The 22,230-nt window shown below is 43.9% G+C and overlaps 1 protein-coding gene across 1 annotated transcript in view; it reads right to left on the bottom strand.

Moving 5' to 3' along the window:
- pnp4b (purine nucleoside phosphorylase 4b) overlaps positions 1–22,230 on the bottom strand; it is a 41,640-nt gene that overhangs the window by 13,085 nt on the left and 6,325 nt on the right. Inside the window, exons 2-6 of the mRNA XM_038704911.1 lie at positions 3,803–3,975; positions 3,632–3,735; positions 2,013–2,188; positions 1,732–1,922; positions 1,249–1,328 (exon numbers count right to left, since the gene is read on the bottom strand). Coding sequence (XP_038560839.1) covers positions 1,249–1,328; positions 1,732–1,922; positions 2,013–2,188; positions 3,632–3,735; positions 3,803–3,975 — 724 coding nt within the window. The remainder of the gene's footprint in view (positions 1–1,248; positions 1,329–1,731; positions 1,923–2,012; positions 2,189–3,631; positions 3,736–3,802; positions 3,976–22,230) is intronic.

The following is a 22,230-nucleotide window of genomic DNA, read 5'->3' as shown; positions in this document are numbered from 1 at the left end:
CACAGGTGTAACAGATGTCACACAGGTGTCACACAGGTGTAACAGATGTCACACAGGTGTCACACAGGTGTCACACAGGTGTAACAGATGTCACACAGGTGTCACACAGGTGTAACAGATGTCACACAGGTGTAACAGGTGTAACAGGTGTCACACAGGTGTAACAGATGTCACACAGGTGTAACAGGTGTCACACAGATGTCACACAGGTGTAACAGATGTCACATAGGTGTAACAGATGTCTCACAGGTACTACACAGGTGTAACAGATGTCACATAGGTGTAACAGATGTAACAGATGTCACATAGGTGTAACAGATGTCTCACAGGTGTAACAGATGTCACATAGGTGTAACAGATGTCTCACAGGTACTACACAGGTGTAACAGATGTCACATAGGTGTAACAGATGTCTCACAGGTACTACACAGGTGTAACAGATGTCACATAGGTGTAACAGATGTCACATAGGTGTAACAGATGTCTCACAGGTACTACACAGGTGTAACAGATGTCACACAGGTGTAACAGATGTCACATAGGTGTAACAGATGTCTCACAGGTACTACACAGGTGTAACAGATGTCACATAGGTGTAACAGGTGGCACACAGGTGTCACACAGGTGTAACAGATGTCACACAGGTGTAACAGATGTCACACAGGTGTAACAGATGTAACAGATGTCACACAGATGTCACACAGGTGTAACAGATGTAACAGATGTCACATAGGTGTAACAGATGTCTCACAGGTACTACACAGGTGTAACAGATGTCACACAGGTGTAACAGATGTAACAGATGTCACACAGGTGTAACAGGTGGCACACAGGTGTCACACAGGTGTAACAGATGTCACACAGGTGTAACAGATGTAACAGATGTCACACAGGTGTAACAGATGTAACAGATGTCACACAGGTGTAACAGATGTCACACAGGTGTAACAGATGTAACAGATGTCACACAGGTGTAACAGATGTCACACAGGTGTAACAGATGTAACAGGTGTCACACAGGTGTAACAGATGTCACACAGGTGTCACACAGGTGTCACACAGGTGCCACACAGGTGTAACAGATGTCACACAGGTGTCACACAGGTGTAACAGATGTCACACAGGTGTAACAGATGTAACAGATGTCACACAGGTGTCACAAAGGTGTAACAGATGTAACAGATGTCACACAGGTGTCACAAAGGTGTAATAGGTGTCTGCTACTGCTGTTATAATTTAAAATCTGACCATGTTGGTGATGAGGGACAGACCAAGAACTCTGAGTCCACAGTGCTTCGCCACCGTCACTTCAGGAACTGTACTCATACCTGAGGAGGAGGACAGAATGTGAAAAGAGAATTTGAATGAGAATACATTTATTCACCTTATTAAGTTCTCTTATTAAGTTTGCATTTTTCTGAACTGATTGAGTAATTGATTGTTGATATTTAAGGAAAGTCAACCAGATAACAAGGAACCCTGAAATGTTCTCAAGGACCCAGACAACCATCAGGTTTCCCCACTACAACTCCCAGAAGCCCCTGCTGCTGTAACAGGTCATCAAAGGTGTGAGTATGGAAGGACACAAACTGAGACACAGTTCTCTGGTTAAGAGAATGAGACTAATGAGACTCAGTAAGACTCGTCAGTTATCAACGAGCTCACCAGGAAGACCCCTTCTCGATGAAGACAGGCTGTCCATCTGCCCGTCTGCCTCTCTTGTTGTCTTACCCACAGAGTCACAGCCCAGGATCAGAAGCATTCTGGCCTCAGCGATGGTTTCAAAGTTCGGTCCGCTCACCATGCAGTAAACTCCCTCTCTGATGAAGTCACTGCAGCCCAGCTCAGAGCCCACATCGACCGCCAGCCGCCGCAGATCCTTACTGTACGCATCGGACATACAGGGAAACCTGATCCCAAACCTACAGAGAGACAGACAGGCCGTCAGACAGGCGGGCTGAGAGACAGACAAGGAAACCCGATCCCAAACCTACAGAGTCAGACAGTCTCACCGCTCGTCGTTGGGTCCAAACAGTGGATGTTGTCCAGCGAATCCCGGCAGGTTGATGTGGTCTTTGATGATCATGATGTCACCGACTTTGAAGTCCGGACAGATTCCTCCGGAGGCGTTCGTCACCAGAATAGACTCCACCCCCATCAGCTTAAAGATCCTGACGGGGAAGGTCACCTGAGAGAAGTCAACAGTCAGCGTTATGGTAGATATGCTGGTTCTGGTCTGCCCTTGGATCTCCTGCTCCACAGGGAGGAGTCCAGGAAGACCCTGACCAGATGCTGAACCAACTCAGCTGCCTCCTCAACAGGAAGGAGCAGTTGTTCCTAACCTCAACTCTCTGTTACTACCCAGAGACCAGGAGCACACCTGAGACCTGGAAGAGATCCACTGGTAAACTGACAGCTGCTCCCTTCTCACCACTACAGACCAGTAGAGACACAGACCTCCATCTGACCCTCACTGGTCAATGAGACCCTGACGGACTCGACCTCGGCTCGGAGCTGCGTCACTCCAACCTGTGTGTGTCAGATAAGGTCCCCGAGTTTGGTGAATATCAGCCATTGCAAACGTAAGATATCACATAAAATCCAGTTTTTGCATTTGGTTATAATTTGCTATAGTTAGCTTATAATGAGGACGTTTTTTAGCTGATCAAAATTCCTTCTACAAACTTTTAGCGGCTTGGTCCAGAGATCGTCTGTGCCAAGTTTCGTGGTGATCGGACCTGTGGCTTCAGAGGAGTTAAATTAAAATAGGTTTTTCAATTTTCAATGTTTTTCAGTTTTTGCAATGTAGCAGAAAAAAAGTCCAGACGGAAATGGGCGTGGCCTATGCCAGGAGATTCAGCTCGATCCCCCGTACGTGTGGATATGAGGTTTTTGATATACACCTTCGTAGGCGGGAGTTCCAAGCCCAAACGCGTTGACCTTGCTTATAGCGCACCCTAGAGGTAGAAGTGTGCGGATTTTATTACAATTACGATTACAATTACGATTACAATAGGGTTCCCAGCCGCGCCGCTGGTACTGGGAACCCGCGATGCTTTGCAGTCGCGGTTCCCAGCCCACTCGGGCTTGGACCCCTAATAACAGACATTAATTAGGCTTCTTTACTGCAAACTTTAAATGTTTCTGACATGGATTTATTTCAGTATTGTGTAATGATGTCTGATGAAGAAAACACTGAAACATTTCACAGACAGTCACAGACCGTCTGTACTGTTAGCTTCAGCCGTTTTCTCGCTCAGACGTGGCGGTTAAATAAACTGGAAATATGAACTGGCCGAACGTTAGATGACACGCGGTGTAACGTTACGTTACCATGACAGCAGCGGGACTTTTAATATGAAGGCGATAAAGAAACACTTGATGATAACGTGCCACGCTCATGGAGACAGAAAGGAAACAGGATCTGCGGTGCTGCCGTCAGCGCTGAGGGATACTTTGGCTTCACGTATTCGTGGAAAGCAGCTGTGCTACATGAAGCTGTTTCCAGTTCACAGAGCTCACGGAGCAGCACGCCCAACCTTTAGATGGTCGAATTCAGCTCCCACAGCATACTGGCTAAAATGGACATGAACACTTGTGGTCCTTGTTAGTGTTTTTGGGTTGGACTCACCTGACAGAGGGAGTAACCTTCGTACAGGTGGAAGTGACCCTGCATGAAGACACAGGAAGTGTCCTCGATCGTCCCAAACACCAGACAGCCTTCATGACCCGCGACTGAGAGACAGATGTTACATCAGAGAGAGAAAGATCATTTCAGAAATTGTGGGCGGGGCAGACTCACCTGTGCTGACGGGGAAGTTGGGGATGTCCTGATACCTGAAGGTCTGTTTGTTGGCTGCTCCGTCGGCCAGCAGACCGAGTCCCGAACCACAGATCACTGCAACCTTCGGACGGTGACTCGTGTGGTTCAGCAGCCACTCGGTGGTCAGTTTGTAGTCCTCAAAGGAGCAGCAGCTGGGGGGGAGGAGAGGAAACTGTATACTGCAACACGTGTGACAGGTACATGTGTGTCGATACCAAAACACATCTGGAACGAATTCATCTGCAGCAGCCCGTCCTCACCAGCTAACGTCCGGACAGGTTGATTATTGTACAGCTTATTGTGACCCATGATTAAAGCGTTTTTAGGGACCTCTAGTGGCCGCACGACGGTAGCAACGGAGGAACTCAGGGACGTATTATAAATAGTAACATAGTCCGTGTAAAGAGGGAGGATGGGGTGGTGGACGGGTCAAACCCGGACTTTCACACAGGAGAACGGCTTTCGAGTCCCGTGTGAAACCAAGTGCAGTTATTTTGAGTTTTAAGCTAAGTTAGATTCTGACTTCCATCACATGACTTCTGTAACTTTACTTACTTTTGATCCAAACGATGATCTTCCTAAATCTAACCAAACTCACGTCACATGACTTACATTACATCCGGTAAGCCGCTGGACAGATTCGGAAAATGTGTCATTTGATTTCCATCGTCCACATATGTCGTTTCCAGACACTTGAAAACTGACTCATTTTGTTGTTTAGGTATGAGGTATGTTGTTTGCAGATCTGGACATAGTTTAAATGTGAGATTTAGAAAATCGGCTGCAGTAGTCTAACCCTAACCCTATTTCCACACAGTGAAATATAACTATAGTATGATTCTTTAATATGGAATAGATGTCTGTTTGAACCAAGACGCCTTTTTAACTGTATATCATCAAAATCATTATAACTGTGTCTGTGACTTTAAACCACAGGTTTATGAGTAAATGACGTCTGTTTGATTTTCATCTTCAGTTGCTGCCCCCAGCATTTAGTCTCCGTCAGGTTACAGCTGAATAAAGATATTTAAGAATCAAGTGTAAGGAAACTGTAGTCCGGTCGATGCTGAACAAGCTAGGCTGCATGTAATAGTGTTCATGGATTCACTCCTGGTTTTTAAGTCCCCTTTGGCACGCCTTCATATTTCTAACTCCACTGGATTAAAATAAGTTTCTCTTATTTAGCTGTCGCTATGTTGAATCATCGTTTTATGAAAATAAAGCTTTGAAGTACTGATAATCATGCTCTAAGTGACACTTCAGAGATGATTAACAAACAGCTTTGATCTTCAGAGCAGACATAAAGAAAAGTGAGCCGACAGCCGATTTTCACTGAAGAAACTGTAAAAACTGGAGTTGAACTGCAGCTCAGGTCCAAAGATCCGATCTTTACTGTTCAACAAGCAGACTGATTGCAAGATTAAAGCTAAACGTATCTAGTTTCTGATAATAATGATCATAAAAGTTACTGACGACATGTTTTTCCTTTAAAGGCCCTGATGTGTGAAATATTTAAACTTTTCCTCTTTCAGTTTCTTTCTGTCCGTTTGTCTGAACTCTGAGCTGAAAGCTGCATTTCTTATGTTAATGTATGAATATAATAATAATACAGCGGTAAAAGTAGTACTAGTAAAAGTAGAAATACCATATCCTACAAATATTCTATTAAAAGTAAAAGTGAATTTACAGTGGTCTCTCACTCTTCCAGCGAGGAGTGAAGAGGCCAATCGGGTCTTCTCCAGAAACCTGCCAGTTATATAGAAAGCCCTGCAGACTCCTAAAGGAACGTTTCCCACATCTTTAGCCGCCCGTCTCACTCTAGCTGACTAATGGTTAAAAAGCCCCTCCAGCCAGTTTTAACTGCCGTTTTTGGTTAACGTTCTTTCTCAAACAGAGAATGGGGGTGTGGTTAATAGTCAGACGTAATCAATTACCATGATAATCAAAAAATGACGGGCTGGAGTGTTCACTAACGACATGCTGTGTTAACATCACTACACTGTAAAGTTTAGTCCACTTCACTGTCTGGCAGGAGTAACTATTACGTACCATGATAGAAACTAATGTGCGATAGCTGATAACTAATCAGCTGTTATCAATCATACCACCTTTTCTGCCATCTGTCCTCCAACACTGCACGCACAGATGCCGTAATGAGAATGAACAGCACACTAAACCAAGAGGACGAAAATAAAATGAAGACCCTCTGTTAGCTAACTTTCTGCAATAACTATGCTAGCTAACTACAACTTAGTTAACTTAGCTAACTAAACTAGAAAGAGGTTTCTTCTTCTTCTTCTTCTTCTTCTTCTTCTTCTTTAGGGTTTAATGGCGGTTGGCAAACCAGTTTAACGGTGCATTACCGCCACAAGCTGGACTGGAGTGTGGAACGAGAGATTAAGCAGGAAATAAATGAAATAAACAAAACAAAAAAACAAACAAAACAAACAAAAACAAACATAAATTAAATTCTTTTTCCTAACTCAGTTTCTTTAAGAAACTTAATTATATGACAATATATCTGGCCTGCTGTTTTCCCCAAGAGACCTGTCAATGAGATATCATGATGTTTTGCCTTCCGTAATGACTGAAACAGGCGTTCCCTCTTGATAGTGTATCTCCTACACTGAAGGAGAACATGTTCAACCGTTTCTAGTTGGTTACAATATATACATTTCCCAGTTGGGTGCTTACCTATTTTATATAACGAAAGGTTGAGACCTGTATGTCCTATTCTCAGACGAGTGATTATATTTTCTTCCCTACGTTTCCAGCCCACCGTCCTTCCGGCACCAACCTGTCTCTGTACATCATATAGGTGCCTTCCAGTTTCACTATTGTCCCAATGCCAAACTGACTGTGCATAGGTCCTGAGAAATGTCTTAGCTTCATCTTTAGTTAATGGGGTTTTTAGGTCTACATGTTTGATTCTGAGTGTTCCTTTGGCCAGAATATCCACCTGCTCATTTCCCTCCACACCAACATGAGCAGGAACCCAAAGGAAGCATGTGGATAATCCTTTTAGCTCCATCCTGTACAATATAAGGAATATGTCATTGAGGATTTTGGATCTAAATGATGATTTGCCAGATTTAATACTCATTAGAGCAGACAAGCTATCAGATGCAATGACAGTATTATTTGTTTCCCTCTCTTCTATCCACTGCAGGGCCAGTACTATTGCAGTCAACTCTGTGGTATACACTGATCTGATATTCTTTTCTTGATATATGACTCACTTGCTGGGATATAGACTGCTGCACCTGCACGCCCTGTATCAGGATCTTTGGAGCCGTCTGTGAATATAAACATGGAGTCTGAAAAATGTAAATCAAAGTAATTCTGTACTATACTGCATGCTGGAAGTTTCTTTGACAAATCCTTCAATTCCTGCTGTATGTTTAGGTCTACACTTGGTGTTGGGAATAACCAGGGAGGAATGGAAGACTGTGACACTGTAGGGCTGTAATCTAATTGTCGTAATCCTATGACTTCTGCCTTTGCATCACCAATCCACCCAAAACTTGTGAAATTTGTCTCGTTGTGTTCCCAGCAGTCTGTTAAGAGACTCTTGGCAGGATGAGAATCACATTGCCCCTGGAGATTAACCCAGTATGCCAACATTAACTTTACTCGCCTGATTCTTAACGGCATCTCTCCCATTTCTACCTGCATTGCTGACACCGGAGAAGTTCTGACTGATCCACTGCAAATTCTCAAGGCCTGAGCTTTTAATACATCCAACTTCTTAAGGTTTGATTCTGCTGCTGACATGTACGCTACACATCCAGTCAAAAACGGATCTCATGGAGTGCCCAGTAAATATTTTGTAGAGCTGCTCTGCTTGCTCCCCACTCTTGTCCTGACAGACAACGAAGTATATTGATGACCTTTTTACACTTAACTTTGTCTAAATGAGTATTCCAGGTGAGCTTCTCATCAAACCAAACCCCAAGAAATTTAATTGTTTTGACTTGCTCAAGCGGTTGTTCATATAACTTCATGGAAATCGGCGTGACTTTATGCCGCCTTGAGAAACAGATCACTTGTGTTTTTGCAACAGATAACTTGAATCCCCATTTATTTGCCCATTTTTCCACAGCAGCTATTGCAGCTTGCATTTTCTTACTGACGTGCAACACATTGCGGCCTCTTACCCACAGAGCCCCGTCATCTGCGGACAAAGATTTCCCTACGCTTTGTTCAACCTGAGAGAAGATGTCATTTATCAATTTGTTGAACAACAATAGCCTGCACACGCTACCTTGTGGAGTTCCATTTTCCACCTTATATACACTGGAGTATTCTGCGCCAACTCTTACTTGCATTTCCCTGTCAAATAGAAAGTTCATAACCTAATTATATGTTCTACCACCAATATCCAATGACTTCAATTTAATAAGTAACCCTTCTTTCCAGAGCATATCATATGCTTTTTCAACGTCAAAAAATACAGCTATCAGTATTTCTTTGTTGGTCTGTGCTTTCCTGATGTCCGATTCTAAGCACAGTACTGAATCCATTGTATTCGGACCTCTACGGACCTCTACGGAACCCACTCTGGTACGGGTACAGAAGAGCTTCATTCTCTAGGAAGTATGTTAAACGCTCGGTGACCATTCGTTCTATAATTTTGCACAAGTGTGAGGTTAATGCAGTAGGTCTATAACTGGAGGGGTCTGACTGATCTTTTCCTGGTTTTGGAATGGGCACTATTATTGCTCGTTTCCAAGCTAAAGGAAGTTGGCCAACATCCCAAACTTTATTAAACAAACCCAACACCGTGTCATGTGTGCCAACATTCCATAACATACAGCGTCCTTCCCTGGACTGGTCTGACGAGCACTCGTAATTGCTCTTCTTAGCTCAAACATATTAAACAGTAGATCTAATGGATCTCCTGACACCTCCCTTTTCTCTGTTATTTTGGGATTCTCCATTACGATTTTTCTCTCCTCACTGCCTAGCCTCATCTGTGAGATCACACGAACTATGAACCCTTTCAAATGTTTGTGCAAGAAGTTCCGCCTTTTCTAAGTTATTGACAGCCATTTTATTCCCAGTGTTCAACACTGGCATCTCATAATTTCTTCTAATCATGCCCCACACATCTGACAGCTGTACTTCCCTTCCAATAGTGCTACAGTACTGCCTCCAAAATGTTCGTTTTTGTGTTCTAATTGTCCTCCTTACTATTGCTTGGGCCCCTTTATACTGGATCAATGCATCCTGAGAATGATGTTTCTTGAGTTCTCTAAATGCTTTATTCCTGGCCTTTATGGCTTTACTACAGTTGTCATTCCACCAGGGTACACTCTTGGTCCGTTTAGTTCCTGTACTCTTAGGGATTGTTTCCTCAGCAGATTGAATAATCTCATTAACTATTGTACTGTTGATTATGTTTACATCTGTCTGGTTCTCCTCTTTGAGTTTCTTGAATCTGTTTGTACTGATCTTTTGAAAAACATCCCAGTTAGCATTTCCCAATTTCCATCTGGGAGTTTTCTTCCCCTCATCATAAAAACCTTCAATGCCAACTTTAGTTACCACAGGGTAGTGATCACTTCCTATTGTGGTATATTTGATCACGCTCCATGTGCTTAAACCTGCTATTTCACTAGACACCAGTGTTAAATCAAGCGCTGCCTCTGTGTTTTGCACACTACTGTATCGTGTTCCTTCCCCATTATTAATACATACCAAACAGTGATTATCTATAAATTCTTCAGCTACTACCACCATTTAAATCTGTTTTATTGCTACCCCATAGTGAATTATGTGAATTGAAATTCCCACACCATATCACGTTATCTTGCAATACTCCTCCTACATCCTCTAGTATATCTAGACTTATTTTCCCCACAAGGATTATAGTAATTATTATGCCAATATTACCTCTATTAGTCCATACCTTAACCGCAATTGATTCATGATCTGTGCTTATACGTATAACCTTATACAGTGAGGAAAATAAGTATTTGAACACCCTGCTATTTTGCAAGTTCTCCCAATTAGAAATCACGGAGGGGTCTGAAATTGTCATCGTAGGTGCATGTCCACTGTGAGAGACATAATCTAAAAAAAAAAAAATCCAGAAATCACAATGTATGATTTTTTAACTATTTATTTGTATGATACAGCTGCAAATAAGTATTTGAACACCTGAGAAAATCAATGTTAATATTTGGTACAGACAGTTACAGAGGTCAAATGTTTCCTGTAGTTTTTCAGCAGGTTTGCACTGCAGGAGGGATTTTGGCCCACTCCTCCACACAGATCTTCTCTAGATCAGTCAGGTTTCTGGGCTGTCGCTGAGAAACACGGAGTTTGAGCTCCCTCCAAAGATTCTCTATTGGGTTTAGGTCTGGAGACTGAACCTTGATATGCTTCTTACAGAGCCACTCCTTGGTTATCCTGGCTGTGTGCTTCAGGTCATTGTCATGTTGGAAGACCCAGCCTCAACCCATCTTCAATGCTCTAACTGAGGGAAGGAGGTTGTTCCCCAGAATCTGGCAATACATGGCCCCGGTCCTCCTCTCCTTAATACAGTGCAGTCGCCCTGTCCCATGTACAGAAAAACACCCCCAAAGCATGATGCTACCACCCCCATGCTTCACAGTAGGGATGGTGTTCTTGGGATGGTGCTCATCATTCTTCTTCCTCCAAACACGGTTAGTGGAATTATGACCAAAAAGTTCTATTTTGGTCTCATCTGACCACATGACTTTCTCCCATGACTCCTCTGGATCATCCAAATGGTCATTGGCAAACTGAAGACAGGCCTTGACATGTGCTGGTTTAAGCAGGGGAACCTTCCGTGCCATGCGTAATTTCAAACCATGACGTCTTGGTGTATTACCAACAGTAACCTTGGAAACGGTGGTCCCGGCTCTTTTCAGGTCATTGACCGGCTCCTCCCGTGTAGTTCTGGGCTGATTTCTCACCTTTCTTAGGATCATTGAGACCCCACGAGGTGAGATCTTGCATGGAGCCCCGGTCCGAGGGAGATTGACAGTCATGTTTAGCTTCTTCCATTTTCTAATGATTGCTCCAACAGTGGACCTTTTTTCACCAAGCTGCTTGGCAATTTCCCCGTAGCCCTTTCCAGCCTTGTGGAGGTGTACAATTTTGTCTCTAGTGTTTTGGACAGCTCTTTGGTCTTGGCCATGTTAGTAGTTGGATTCTTACTGATTGTATGGGGTGGACAGGTGTCTTTATGCAGCTAACGACCTCAAACAGGTGCGTCTAATTTAGGATAATAAATGGAGTGGAGGTGGACATTTTGAAGGCAGACTAACAGGTCTTTGAGAGTCAGAATTCTAGCTGATAGACAGGTGTTCAAATACTTATTTGCAGCTGTATCATACAAATAAATAGTTAAAAAATCATACATTGTGATTTCTGGATTTTTTTTTTTAGATTATGTCTCTCACAGTGGACATGCACCTACGATGACAATTTCAGACCCCTCCATGATTTCTAAGTAGGAGAACTTGCAAAATAGCAGGGTGTTCAAATACTTATTTTCCTCACTGTAACTCATTCCATTTTGTATGAATGTCACAACGCCTCCACCGTTGCCAGAATTTCTGTCTCTCCTAACAGCAGTATATCCCTTTATAATAAAGTCCAACTGTGGCTTTAACCATGTCTCCTGTATACAAATTATATCAGGTTTCTCTTCCAATTTATCAATATACTTTTTAAACTCTTGGCCATTTGAAATTAAGCTTCTTGCATTCCACTGGAGTAGAATTAGCACCATTAAGAGGATCCAACACATGTCTGAGATGACTGATTATCTTCATTAAGAATGTCTTTAACTGTTTCCCAGTGCAGCCCCCTCACATCAAGGTACTTCTCAGCTGATTTGACAATTATTTTGATCCTTTCATTTCAGCTTTTTGTCTGTGCTGAACAGTTGACTATATCTGCCATAAAGAATACAAAGTCATTCTTGTTCACAATCAGAGTTTCCTCCTTCAATTTATCGGATCCTCCACATTTCCCTGCATCTTGATTTCTAGTGTCATTTTGCCTCGTCACCTGTGCGTCTCCTGAAACCTTCTTTGCTGCCTCTGCGTAGCTTATTCCCTGAGTAGCCTTGACTCGCTGCACCTCTGTCGCTCTCTTACTAACTTCGCATCTGCGGTAAGCTGAGCTATGTTCTCCTCCACAATTACAACACTTCAGCTTTGTCCCCTCTGCACATTTGCCATACTCGTGGTTTCCACCGCGTCTACCACATGTTTGCTTTCCCTTGCACACGGATGCTACATGTCCGAACCTCTGACATTTAAAACATCTGAGAGGTGGGGGAACATACAGCCTCACATCATAACACATATATCCAATAAAGATCTTTTCTGGGAGTCTTTCCTCATCAAATGTGATCAGTACAGAGAGACTGTCACTTTTAATCCCATTTCTGCTTGCTTTAAAACGTCTGACTTCACTCACTTTGGCATTTGTTACATTTCCTTTAACATCATCTGCTGTTACATTTACTGGAATCCCTGTAATAACTCCCCTGACCAATTTTCTGTCAGTCGTCAGAGAACATTGTACTTTCTTGCCATTTATTTTATTCATTCTGACTGCTTTTCCTTGTTGTACTCCATCCTTACATATAATTAGTAATGATCCATTTCGCAATATTTTAGCACTCCTTACCTCCCCGATTTCTTTACTTATGGATTTAGTTAGCTGTATTGGATTCCAATCGCAGAATGAAGCCCCATCTTGCACAAGTTTTACTATTGCCTTGAAATCCTCTCTCCTCCTTTCAGTTACAGTTGCTCTCCCGTCACTATCACTCCCATCCGATCTTTTTACGCTTATTTTTCCTACCTGCTATATTCCACTTTTCATAACTCCCGCCACCTTCGACCATCTCTCCTAACTCACTTCCTTCTGCCATCTCTCGTCCACCTGCTATCCTCCGACTTAACGAGGTGTGACGGCGTGACAGTTTTTTTAACGAGACATGTCAGCGCGCCTGCGCAAGCTTGGAGAATGACGTATGACTTATGGAATTACTTTAGGCATACATCACAACAACTTTGAGCACAATGTGGATAATCGACATTGTAAGGAAATGACTCAGAAAAATATGGAATATCATAGAAATGTCAAAATACACTGGAGGGGGGCTGCCATACTTACACTTCCTATCTTTTCTAATCAAGCTGACCATTTGTCCCACTTTGGATGGAGCCAATCACATATCTAGAAATCTTTATGAATGGATCAAATCCATGAAAACGCAGATCCTAGAACAGGAGGTGGAGTCGCAGTCTGACCTCATCAGCTGATCTGCCTGGTTTCCACTCATTCATCGTTCTTTTATTGTATGTTCACACCCTTAGACCAAGTCTGCTTCTGGGTCTGAAAGCAGCTAAACCACATAACATAACAATCTGGCCAACATGGACCCCACAGCCCCTAAGGACTGCCTGTCCATGTGAAGCCACTGAAGCTCTCTGATGGTTCTTCGTGAGGCACTCTCTACCAGCATGGTACTACACCTACTGCAGTCTCTCAGTCTGTTCTGCAGTCTGTTCTGCAGTCTGTTCTACAGTCTGTTCAATAGTCTGTTCTTCTGTCTGTTCTACAGTCTGTTCTGCAGTCTGTTCTGCAGTCTGTTCTGCAGTCTGTTCTACAGTCTGTTCTACAGTCTGTTCTACTGTCTGTTCAACAGTCTGTTCTGCAGTCTCTTCTACAGTCTGTTCTGCAGTCTGTTCTGCAGTCTGTTCTACTGTCTGTTCTACTGTCTGTTCTACTGTCTGTTCTGCAGTCCGCTCTACAGTCTGTTCAACAGTCTGTTCTTCAGTCTGTTCTACAGTCTGTTCTACAGTCTCTTCTACAGTCTGTTCTGCAGTCTGTTCTGCAGTCTGTTCTACTGTCTGTTCTACTGTCTGTTCTACTGTCTGTTCTGCAGTCTGCTCTACAGTCTGTTCAACAGTCTGTTCTACAGTCTGTTCTGCAGTCTGTTCTGCAGTCTCAGTCTCTTCTACAGTCTGTTCTGCAGTCTGTTCTGCAGTCTGTTCAACAGTCTGTTCAACAGTCTGTTCTACTGTCTGTTCAACAGTCTGTTCTACAGTCTGTTCAACAGTCTGTTCAACAGTCTGTTCTGCAGTCTCTTCTACAGTATGTTCTGCAGTCTGTTCTGCAGTCTGCTCTACAGTCTGTTCAACAGTCTGTTCTACTGTCTGTTCTACTGTCTGTTCAACAGTCTGTTCTGCAGTCTCTTCTACAGTATGTTCTGCAGTCTGTTCTGCAGTCTGTTCAACAGTCTGTTCTACTGTCTGTTCTACTGTCTGTTCAACAGTCTGTTGTGCAGTCTCTTCTACAGTCTGTTCTGCAGTCTGTTCTGCAGTCTACTCTACAGTCTGTTCTACAGTCTGTTCTACTGTCTGTTCAACAGTCTGTTGTGCAGTCTCTTCTACAGTCTGTTCTGCAGTCTGTTCTGCAGTCTGCTCTACAGTCTTTCCCGCAGTCTCCGTCTGTTCAACAGTCTGTTCTGCAGTCTGTTCTGCAGTCTGCTCTACAGTCTTTCCTGCAGTCTCAGTCTGTTCTCCATTCTGTTCTGCATTCTGTTTAACAGTCTGCTCTACAGTCTTTCCTGCAGTCTCAGTCTGTTCTCCATTCTGTTCTGCAGTCTGTTCAACAGTCTGTTCTACAGTCTGTTCTACAGTCTGTTCTGCAGTCTGCTCTACAGTCTTTCCCGCAGTCTCCGTCTGTTCAACAGTCTGTTCTGCAGTCTCAGTCTTTTCTCCATTCTGTTCTGCATTCTGTTTAACAGTCTGTTTTGCAGTCTGCTCTACAGTCTTTCCTGCAGTCTCCGTCTGTTCAACAGTCTGTTCTACAGTCTGTTCTGCAGTCTGTTCTGCAGTCTGCTCTACAGTCTGTTCTACAGTCTGTTCTACTGTCTGTTCTAGTGTCTGTTCAACAGTCTGTTCTACAGTCTGTTCAACAGTCTGTTCTACTGTCTGTTCAACAGTCTGTTCTGCAGTCTCTTCTACAGTCTGTTCTGCAGTCTGTTCTGCAGTCTACTCTACAGTCTGTTCTACAGTCTGTTCTATTGTCTGTTCTGCAGTCTCTTCTACAGTCTGTTCTACAGTCTGTTCTACAGTCTGTTCTGCAGTCTGTTCTACAGTCTGTTCTACAGTCTGTTCTGCAGTCTGTTCTACAGTCTGTTCTACAGTCTGCTCTACAGTCTTTCCTGCAGTCTCCGTCTGTTCAACAGTCTGTTCTACAGTCTGTTCTGCAGTCTCAGTCTCTTCTACAGTCTGTTCTACAGTCTGTTCTACTGTCTGTTCAACAGTCTGTTGTGCAGTCTCTTCTACAGTCTGTTCTGCAGTCTGTTCTGCAGTCTGCTCTACAGTCTTTCCCGCAGTCTCCGTCTGTTCAACAGTCTGTTCTGCAGTCTGTTCTGCAGTCTGCTCTACAGTCTTTCCTGCAGTCTCAGTCTGTTCTCCATTCTGTTCTGCATTCTGTTTAACAGTCTGCTCTACAGTCTTTCCTGCAGTCTCAGTCTGTTCTCCATTCTGTTCTGCAGTCTGTTCAACAGTCTGTTCTACAGTCTGTTCTACAGTCTGTTCTGCAGTCTGCTCTACAGTCTTTCCCGCAGTCTCCGTCTGTTCAACAGTCTGTTCTGCAGTCTCAGTCTGTTCTCCATTCTGTTCTGCATTCTGTTTAACAGTCTGTTTTGCAGTCTGCTCTACAGTCTTTCCTGCAGTCTCCGTCTGTTCAACAGTCTGTTCTACAGTCTGTTCTGCAGTCTGTTCTGCAGTCTGCTCTACAGTCTGTTCTACAGTCTGTTCTACTGTCTGTTCTACTGTCTGTTCAACAGTCTGTTCTACAGTCTGTTCAACAGTCTGTTCTACTGTCTGTTCAACAGTCTGTTCTGCAGTCTCTTCTACAGTCTGTTCTGCAGTCTGTTCTGCAGTCTACTCTACAGTCTGTTCTACAGTCTGTTCTATTGTCTGTTCTGCAGTCTCTTCTACAGTCTGTTCTACAGTCTGTTCTACAGTCTGTTCTGCAGTCTGTTCTACAGTCTGTTCTACAGTCTGCTCTACAGTCTTTCCTGCAGTCTCCGTCTGTTCAACAGTCTGTTCTACAGTCTGTTCTGCAGTCTCAGTCTCTTCTACAGTCTGTTCTACAGTCTGTTCTACTGTCTGTTCAACAGTCTGTTGTGCAGTCTCTTCTACAGTCTGTTCTGCAGTCTGTTCTGCAGTCTGCTCTACAGTCTTTCCCGCAGTCTCCGTCTGTTCAACAGTCTGTTCTGCAGTCTGTTCTGCAGTCTGCTCTACAGTCTTTCCTGCAGTCTCAGTCTGTTCTCCATTCTGTTCTGCATTCTGTTTAACAGTCTGCTCTACAGTCTTTCCTGCAGTCTCAGTCTGTTCTCCATTCTGTTCTGCAGTCTGTTCAACAGTCTGTTCTACAGTCTGTTCTACAGTCTGTTCTGCAGTCTGCTCTACAGTCTTTCCCGCAGTCTCCGTCTGTTCAACAGTCTGTTCTGCAGTCTCAGTCTGTTCTCCATTCTGTTCTGCATTCTGTTTAACAGTCTGTTTTGCAGTCTGCTCTACAGTCTTTCCTGCAGTCTCCGTCTGTTCAACAGTCTGTTCTACAGTCTGTTCTGCAGTCTGTTCTGCAGTCTGCTCTACAGTCTGTTCTACAGTCTGTTCTACTGTCTGTTCTACTGTCTGTTCAACAGTCTGTTCTACAGTCTGTTCAACAGTCTGTTCTACTGTCTGTTCAACAGTCTGTTCTGCAGTCTCTTCTACAGTCTGTTCTGCAGTCTGTTCTGCAGTCTACTCTACAGTCTGTTCTACAGTCTGATCTATTGTCTGTTCTGCAGTCTCTTCTACAGTCTGTTCTACAGTCTGTTCTACAGTCTGTTCTGCAGTCTGTTCTACAGTCTGTTCTACAGTCTGCTCTACAGTCTTTCCTGCAGTCTCCGTCTGTTCAACAGTCTGTTCTACAGTCTGTTCTGCAGTCTCAGTCTCTTCTACAGTCTGTTCTACAGTCTGTTCTACTGTCTGTTCAACAGTCTGTTGTGCAGTCTCTTCTACAGTCTGTTCTGCAGTCTGTTCTGCAGTCTGCTCTACAGTCTTTCCCGCAGTCTCCGTCTGTTCAACAGTCTGTTCTGCAGTCTGTTCTGCAGTCTGCTCTACAGTCTTTCCTGCAGTCTCAGTCTGTTCTCCATTCTGTTCTGCAGTCTGTTCAACAGTCTGTTCTACAGTCTGTTCTACAGTCTGTTCTGCAGTCTGCTCTACAGTCTTTCCCGCAGTCTCCGTCTGTTCAACAGTCTGTTCTGCAGTCTCAGTCTGTTCTCCATTCTGTTCTGCATTCTGTTTAACAGTCTGTTTTGCAGTCTGCTCTACAGTCTTTCCTGCAGTCTCCGTCTGTTCAACAGTCTGTTCTACAGTCTGTTCTGCAGTCTGTTCTGCAGTCTGCTCTACAGTCTGTTCAACAGTCTGTTCTACAGTCTGTTCTACTGTCTGTTCTACTGTTCTACTGTCTGTTCAACAGTCTGTTCTGCAGTCTCTTCTACAGTCTGTTCTGCAGTCTGTTCTGCAGTCTACTCTACAGTCTGTTCTACTGTCTGTTCTACTGTCTGTTCAACAGTCTGTTCGGCAGTCTCTTCTACAGTCTGTTCTGCAGTCTGTTCTGCAGTCTACTCTACAGTCTGTTCAACAGTCTGTTCTCCATTCTGTTCTGCAGTCTGTTTAACAGTCTGTTCTGCAGTCTTTTCTGCAGTCTGCTCTACAGTCTTTCCTGCAGTCTCAGTCTGTTCTCCATTCTGTTCTGCATTCTGTTTAACAGTCTGCTCTACAGTCTTTCCTGCAGTCTCCGTCTGTTCAACAGTCTGTTCTACAGTCTGTTCTGCAGTCTGTTCTGCAGTCTGCTCTACAGTCTGTTCTACAGTCTGTTCTACTGTCTGTTCTACTGTCTGTTCAACAGTCTGTTCTACAGTCTGTTCAACAGTCTGTTCTACTGTCTGTTCAACAGTCTGTTCTGCAGTCTCTTCTACAGTCTGTTCTGCAGTCTGTTCTGCAGTCTACTCTACAGTCTGTTCTACAGTCTGTTCTATTGTCTGTTCTGCAGTCTCTTCTACAGTCTGTTCTACAGTCTGTTCTACAGTCTGTTCTGCAGTCTGTTCTACAGTCTGTTCTACAGTCTGCTCTACAGTCTTTCCTGCAGTCTCCGTCTGTTCAACAGTCTGTTCTACAGTCTGTTCTGCAGTCTCAGTCTCTTCTACAGTCTGTTCTACTGTCTGTTCAACAGTCTGTTCTACAGTCTGCTCAACAGTCTGTTCTACTGTCTGTTCTGCAGTCTGTTCTGCAGTCTGCTCTACAGTCTTTCCCGCAGTCTCCGTCTGTTCAACAGTCTGTTCTGCAGTCTCAGTCTCTTCTACAGTCTGTTCTGCAGTCTGCTCTACAGTCTTTCCTGCAGTCTCCGTCTGTTCAACAGTCTGTTCTACAGTCTGTTCTGCAGTCTGTTCTGCAGTCTGCTCTACAGTCTGTTCTACAGTCTGTTCTACTGTCTGTTCTACTGTCTGTTCAACAGTCTGTTCTACAGTCTGTTCAACAGTCTGTTCTACTGTCTGTTCAACAGTCTGTTCTGCAGTCTCTTCTACAGTCTGTTCTGCAGTCTGTTCTGCAGTCTACTCTACAGTCTGTTCTGCAGTCTGTTCTATTGTCTGTTCTACAGTCTCTTCTACAGTCTGTTCTACAGTCTGTTCTGCAGTCTGTTCCACAGTCTGTTCTGCAGTCTCAGTCTCTTCTACAGTCTGTTCTACTGTCTGCTCAACAGTCTGTTCTACAGTCTGCTCAACAGTCTGTTCTACTGTCTGTTCAACAGTCTGTTCTGCAGTCTGTTCTGCAGTCTGCTCTACAGTCTGTTCTACAGTCTGTTCTACTGTCTGTTCAACAGTCTGTTCTACAGTCTGTTCAACAGTCTGTTCTGCAGTCTACTCTACAGTCTGTTCTACAGTCTGTTCTATTGTCTGTTCTGCAGTCTCTTCTACAGTCTGTTCTGCAGTCTGTTCTACAGTCTGTTCTGCAGTCTGTTCTACAGTCTGTTCTACAGTCTGCTCTACAGTCTTTCCTGCAGTCTCCGTCTGTTCAACAGTCTGTTCTCCATTCTGTTCTGCAGTCTCAGTCTCTTCTACAGTCTGTTCTACTGTCTGTTCAACAGTCTGTTCTACAGTCTGCTCAACTGTCTGTTCTACTGTCTGTTCAACAGTCTGTTCTGCAGTCTGCTCTACAGTCTGCTCTACAGTCTTTCCCGCAGTCTCCTTCTGTTCAACAGTCTGTTCTGCAGTCTCAGTCTCTTCTACAGTCTGTTCTGCAGTCTGCTCTACAGTCTTTCCTGCAGTCTCAGTCTGTTCTCCATTCTGTTCTGCATTCTGTTTAACAGTCTGTTTTGCAGTCTGCTCTACAGTCTTTCCTGCAGTCTCAGTCTGTTCTCCATTCTGTTCTGCATTCTGTTCAACAGTCTGTTCTACAGTCTGTTCTACTGTCTGTTCTACTGTTCTACTGTCTGTTCAACAGTCTGTTCTGCAGTCTCTTCTACAGTCTGTTCTGCAGTCTGTTCTGCAGTCTACTCTACAGTCTGTTCTACTGTCTGTTCTACTGTCTGTTCAACAGTCTGTTCGGCAGTCTCTTCTACAGTCTGTTCTGCAGTCTGTTCTGCAGTCTACTCTACAGTCTGTTCAACAGTCTGTTCTCCATTCTGTTCTGCAGTCTGTTTAACAGTCTGTTCTGCAGTCTGTTCTGCAGTCTGCTCTACAGTCTTTCCCGCAGTCTCCGTCTGTTCAACAGTCTGTTCTGCAGTCTCAGTCTCTTCTACAGTCTGTTCTGCAGTCTGCTCTACAGTCTGCTCTACAGTCTTTCCCGCAGTCTCCGTCTGTTCAACAGTCTGTTCTGCAGTCTCAGTCTGTTCTACAATCTGTTCTGCAGTCTGTTCTGCAGTCTGCTCTACAGTCTTTCCTGCAGTCTCAGTCTGTTCTCCATTCTGTTCTGCATTCTGTTTAACAGTCTGTTTTGCAGTCTGTTCTACAGTCTTTCCTGCAGTCTCAGTCTGTTCTCCATTCTGTTCTGCAGTCTGTTCAACAGTCTGTTCTACAGTCTGTTCTACAGTCTGTTCTGCAGTCTGCTCTACAGTCTTTCCTGCAGTCTCTGTCTGTTCAACCGTCTGTTCTACAGTCTACTCTACAGTCTGTTCTACAGTCTGTTCTGCAGTCTGTTCTACAGTCTGTTCTACAGTCTGTTCTACAGTCTTTCCTGCAGTCTCAGTCTGTTCTGCAGTCTGTTCAACAGTCTGTTCAACAGTCTGTTCTACAGTCTGTTCTACAGTCTGTTCTGCAGTCTCCGTCTGTTCAACAATCTGTTCTACAGTCTGTTCAACAGTCTGTTCTGCAGTCTGTTCTACTGTCTGTTCAACATTCTGTTCAACAGTCTGTTCTACAGTCTGTTCTGCAGTCTGTTCTACAGTCTGTTCAACAGTCTGTTCTTCTGTCTGTTCTACTGTCTGTTCAACAGTCTGTTCTGCAGTCTCTTCTACAGTCTGTTCTGCAGTCTGTTCTGCAGTCTACTCTACAGTCTGTTTTACAGTCTGTTCAACAGTCTGTTCTACAGTCTGTTCTACTGTCTGTTCAACAGTCTGTTCTACAGTCTGTTCTGCAGTCTGCTCTACAGTCTTTCCTGCATTCTCTGTCAGTTCTCCATTCCGTTCTGCAGTCTGTTTAACAGTCTGTTCTGCAGTCTGCTCTACAGTCTGTTCTACAGTCTGTTCTACTGTCTGTTCAACATTCTGTTCAACAGTCTGTTCTACAGTCTGTTCTGCAGTCTGTTCTACAGTCTGTTCAACAGTCTGTTCTTCTGTCTGTTCTACTGTCTGTTCAACAGTCTGTTCTGCAGTCTCTTCTACAGTCTGTTCTGCAGTCTGTTCTGCAGTCTACTCTACAGTCTGTTTTACAGTCTGTTCTACTGTCTGTTCTGCAGTCTGTTCTGCAGTCTCTTCTACAGTCTGTTCTGCAGTCTGTTCTGCAGTCTGCTCTACAGTCTGTTCAACAGTCTGTTCTACAGTCTGTTCTACTGTCTGTTCTACTGTTCTACTGTCTGTTCAACAGTCTGTTCTGCAGTCTCTTCTACAGTCTGTTCTGCAGTCTGTTCTGCAGTCTACTCTACAGTCTGTTCTACTGTCTGTTCTACTGTCTGTTCAACAGTCTGTTCGGCAGTCTCTTCTACAGTCTTTTCTGCAGTCTGTTCTGCAGTCTACTCTACAGTCTGTTCAACAGTCTGTTCTCCATTCTGTTCTGCAGTCTGTTTAACAGTCCTTTCTGCAGTCTTTTCTGCAGTCTGCTCTACAGTCTTTCCTGCAGTCTCAGTCTGTTCTCCATTCTGTTCTGCATTCTGTTTAACAGTCTGCTCTACAGTCTTTCCTGCAGTCTCCGTCTGTTCAACAGTCTGTTCTACAGTCTGTTCTGCAGTCTGTTCTGCAGTCTGCTCTACAGTCTGTTCTACAGTCTGTTATACAGTCTGTTCTACTGTCTGTTCAACAGTCTGTTCTACAGTCTGTTCAATAGTCTGTTCTACTGTCTGTTCAAAAGTCTGTTCTGCAGTCTCTTCTACAGTCTGTTCTGCAGTCTGTTCTGCAGTCTACTCTAAAGTCTGTTCTACAGTCTGTTCTATTGTCTGTTCTGCAGTCTCTTCTACAGTCTGTTCTACAGTCTGTTCTACAGTCTGTTCTGCAGTCTGTTCTACAGTCTGTTCTACAGTCTGCTCTACAGTCTTTCCTGCAGTCTCCGTCTGTTCAACAGTCTGTTCTACAGTCTGTTCTGCAGTCTCAGTCTCTTCTACAGTCTGTTCTACTGTCTGTTCAACAGTCTGTTCTACAGTCTGCTCAACAGTCTGTTCTACTGTCTGTTCTGCAGTCTGTTCTGCAGTCTGCTCTACAGTCTTTCCCGCAGTGTCCGTCTGTTCAACAGTCTGTTCTGCAGTCTCAGTCTCTTCTACAGTCTGTTCTGCAGTCTGCTCTACAGTCTTTCCTGCAGTCTCAGTCTGTTCTCCATTCTGTTCTGCATTCTGTTTAACAGTCTGTTCTGCAGTCTGCTCTACAGTCTTTCCTGCAGTCTCCGTCTGTTCAACAGTCTGTTCTACAGTCTGTTCTTCTGTCTGTTCTACTGTCTGTTCAACAGTCTGTTCTGCAGTCTCTTCTACAGTCTGTTCTGCAGTCTGTTCTGCAGTCTACTCTACAGTCTGTTTTACAGTCTGTTCAACAGTCTGTTCTAATGTCTGTTCTACTGTCTGTTCAACAGTCTGTTCTACAGTCTGTTCTGCAGTCTGCTCTACAGTCTTTCCTGCATTCTCTGTCAGTTCTCCATTCCGTTCTGCAGT

The sequence above is a fragment of the Micropterus salmoides genome, unplaced genomic scaffold (genome assembly GCF_014851395.1).
Source record: "Micropterus salmoides isolate LMB-PRFRI ecotype aquatic unplaced genomic scaffold, ASM1485139v1 Ms_hic_scaffold_772, whole genome shotgun sequence".
NCBI lineage: Eukaryota > Metazoa > Chordata > Actinopteri > Centrarchiformes > Centrarchidae > Micropterus > Micropterus salmoides.
Note: the sequence above shows the minus strand (reverse complement) of the source record. Positions and strands in the feature narration are given on the sequence as shown.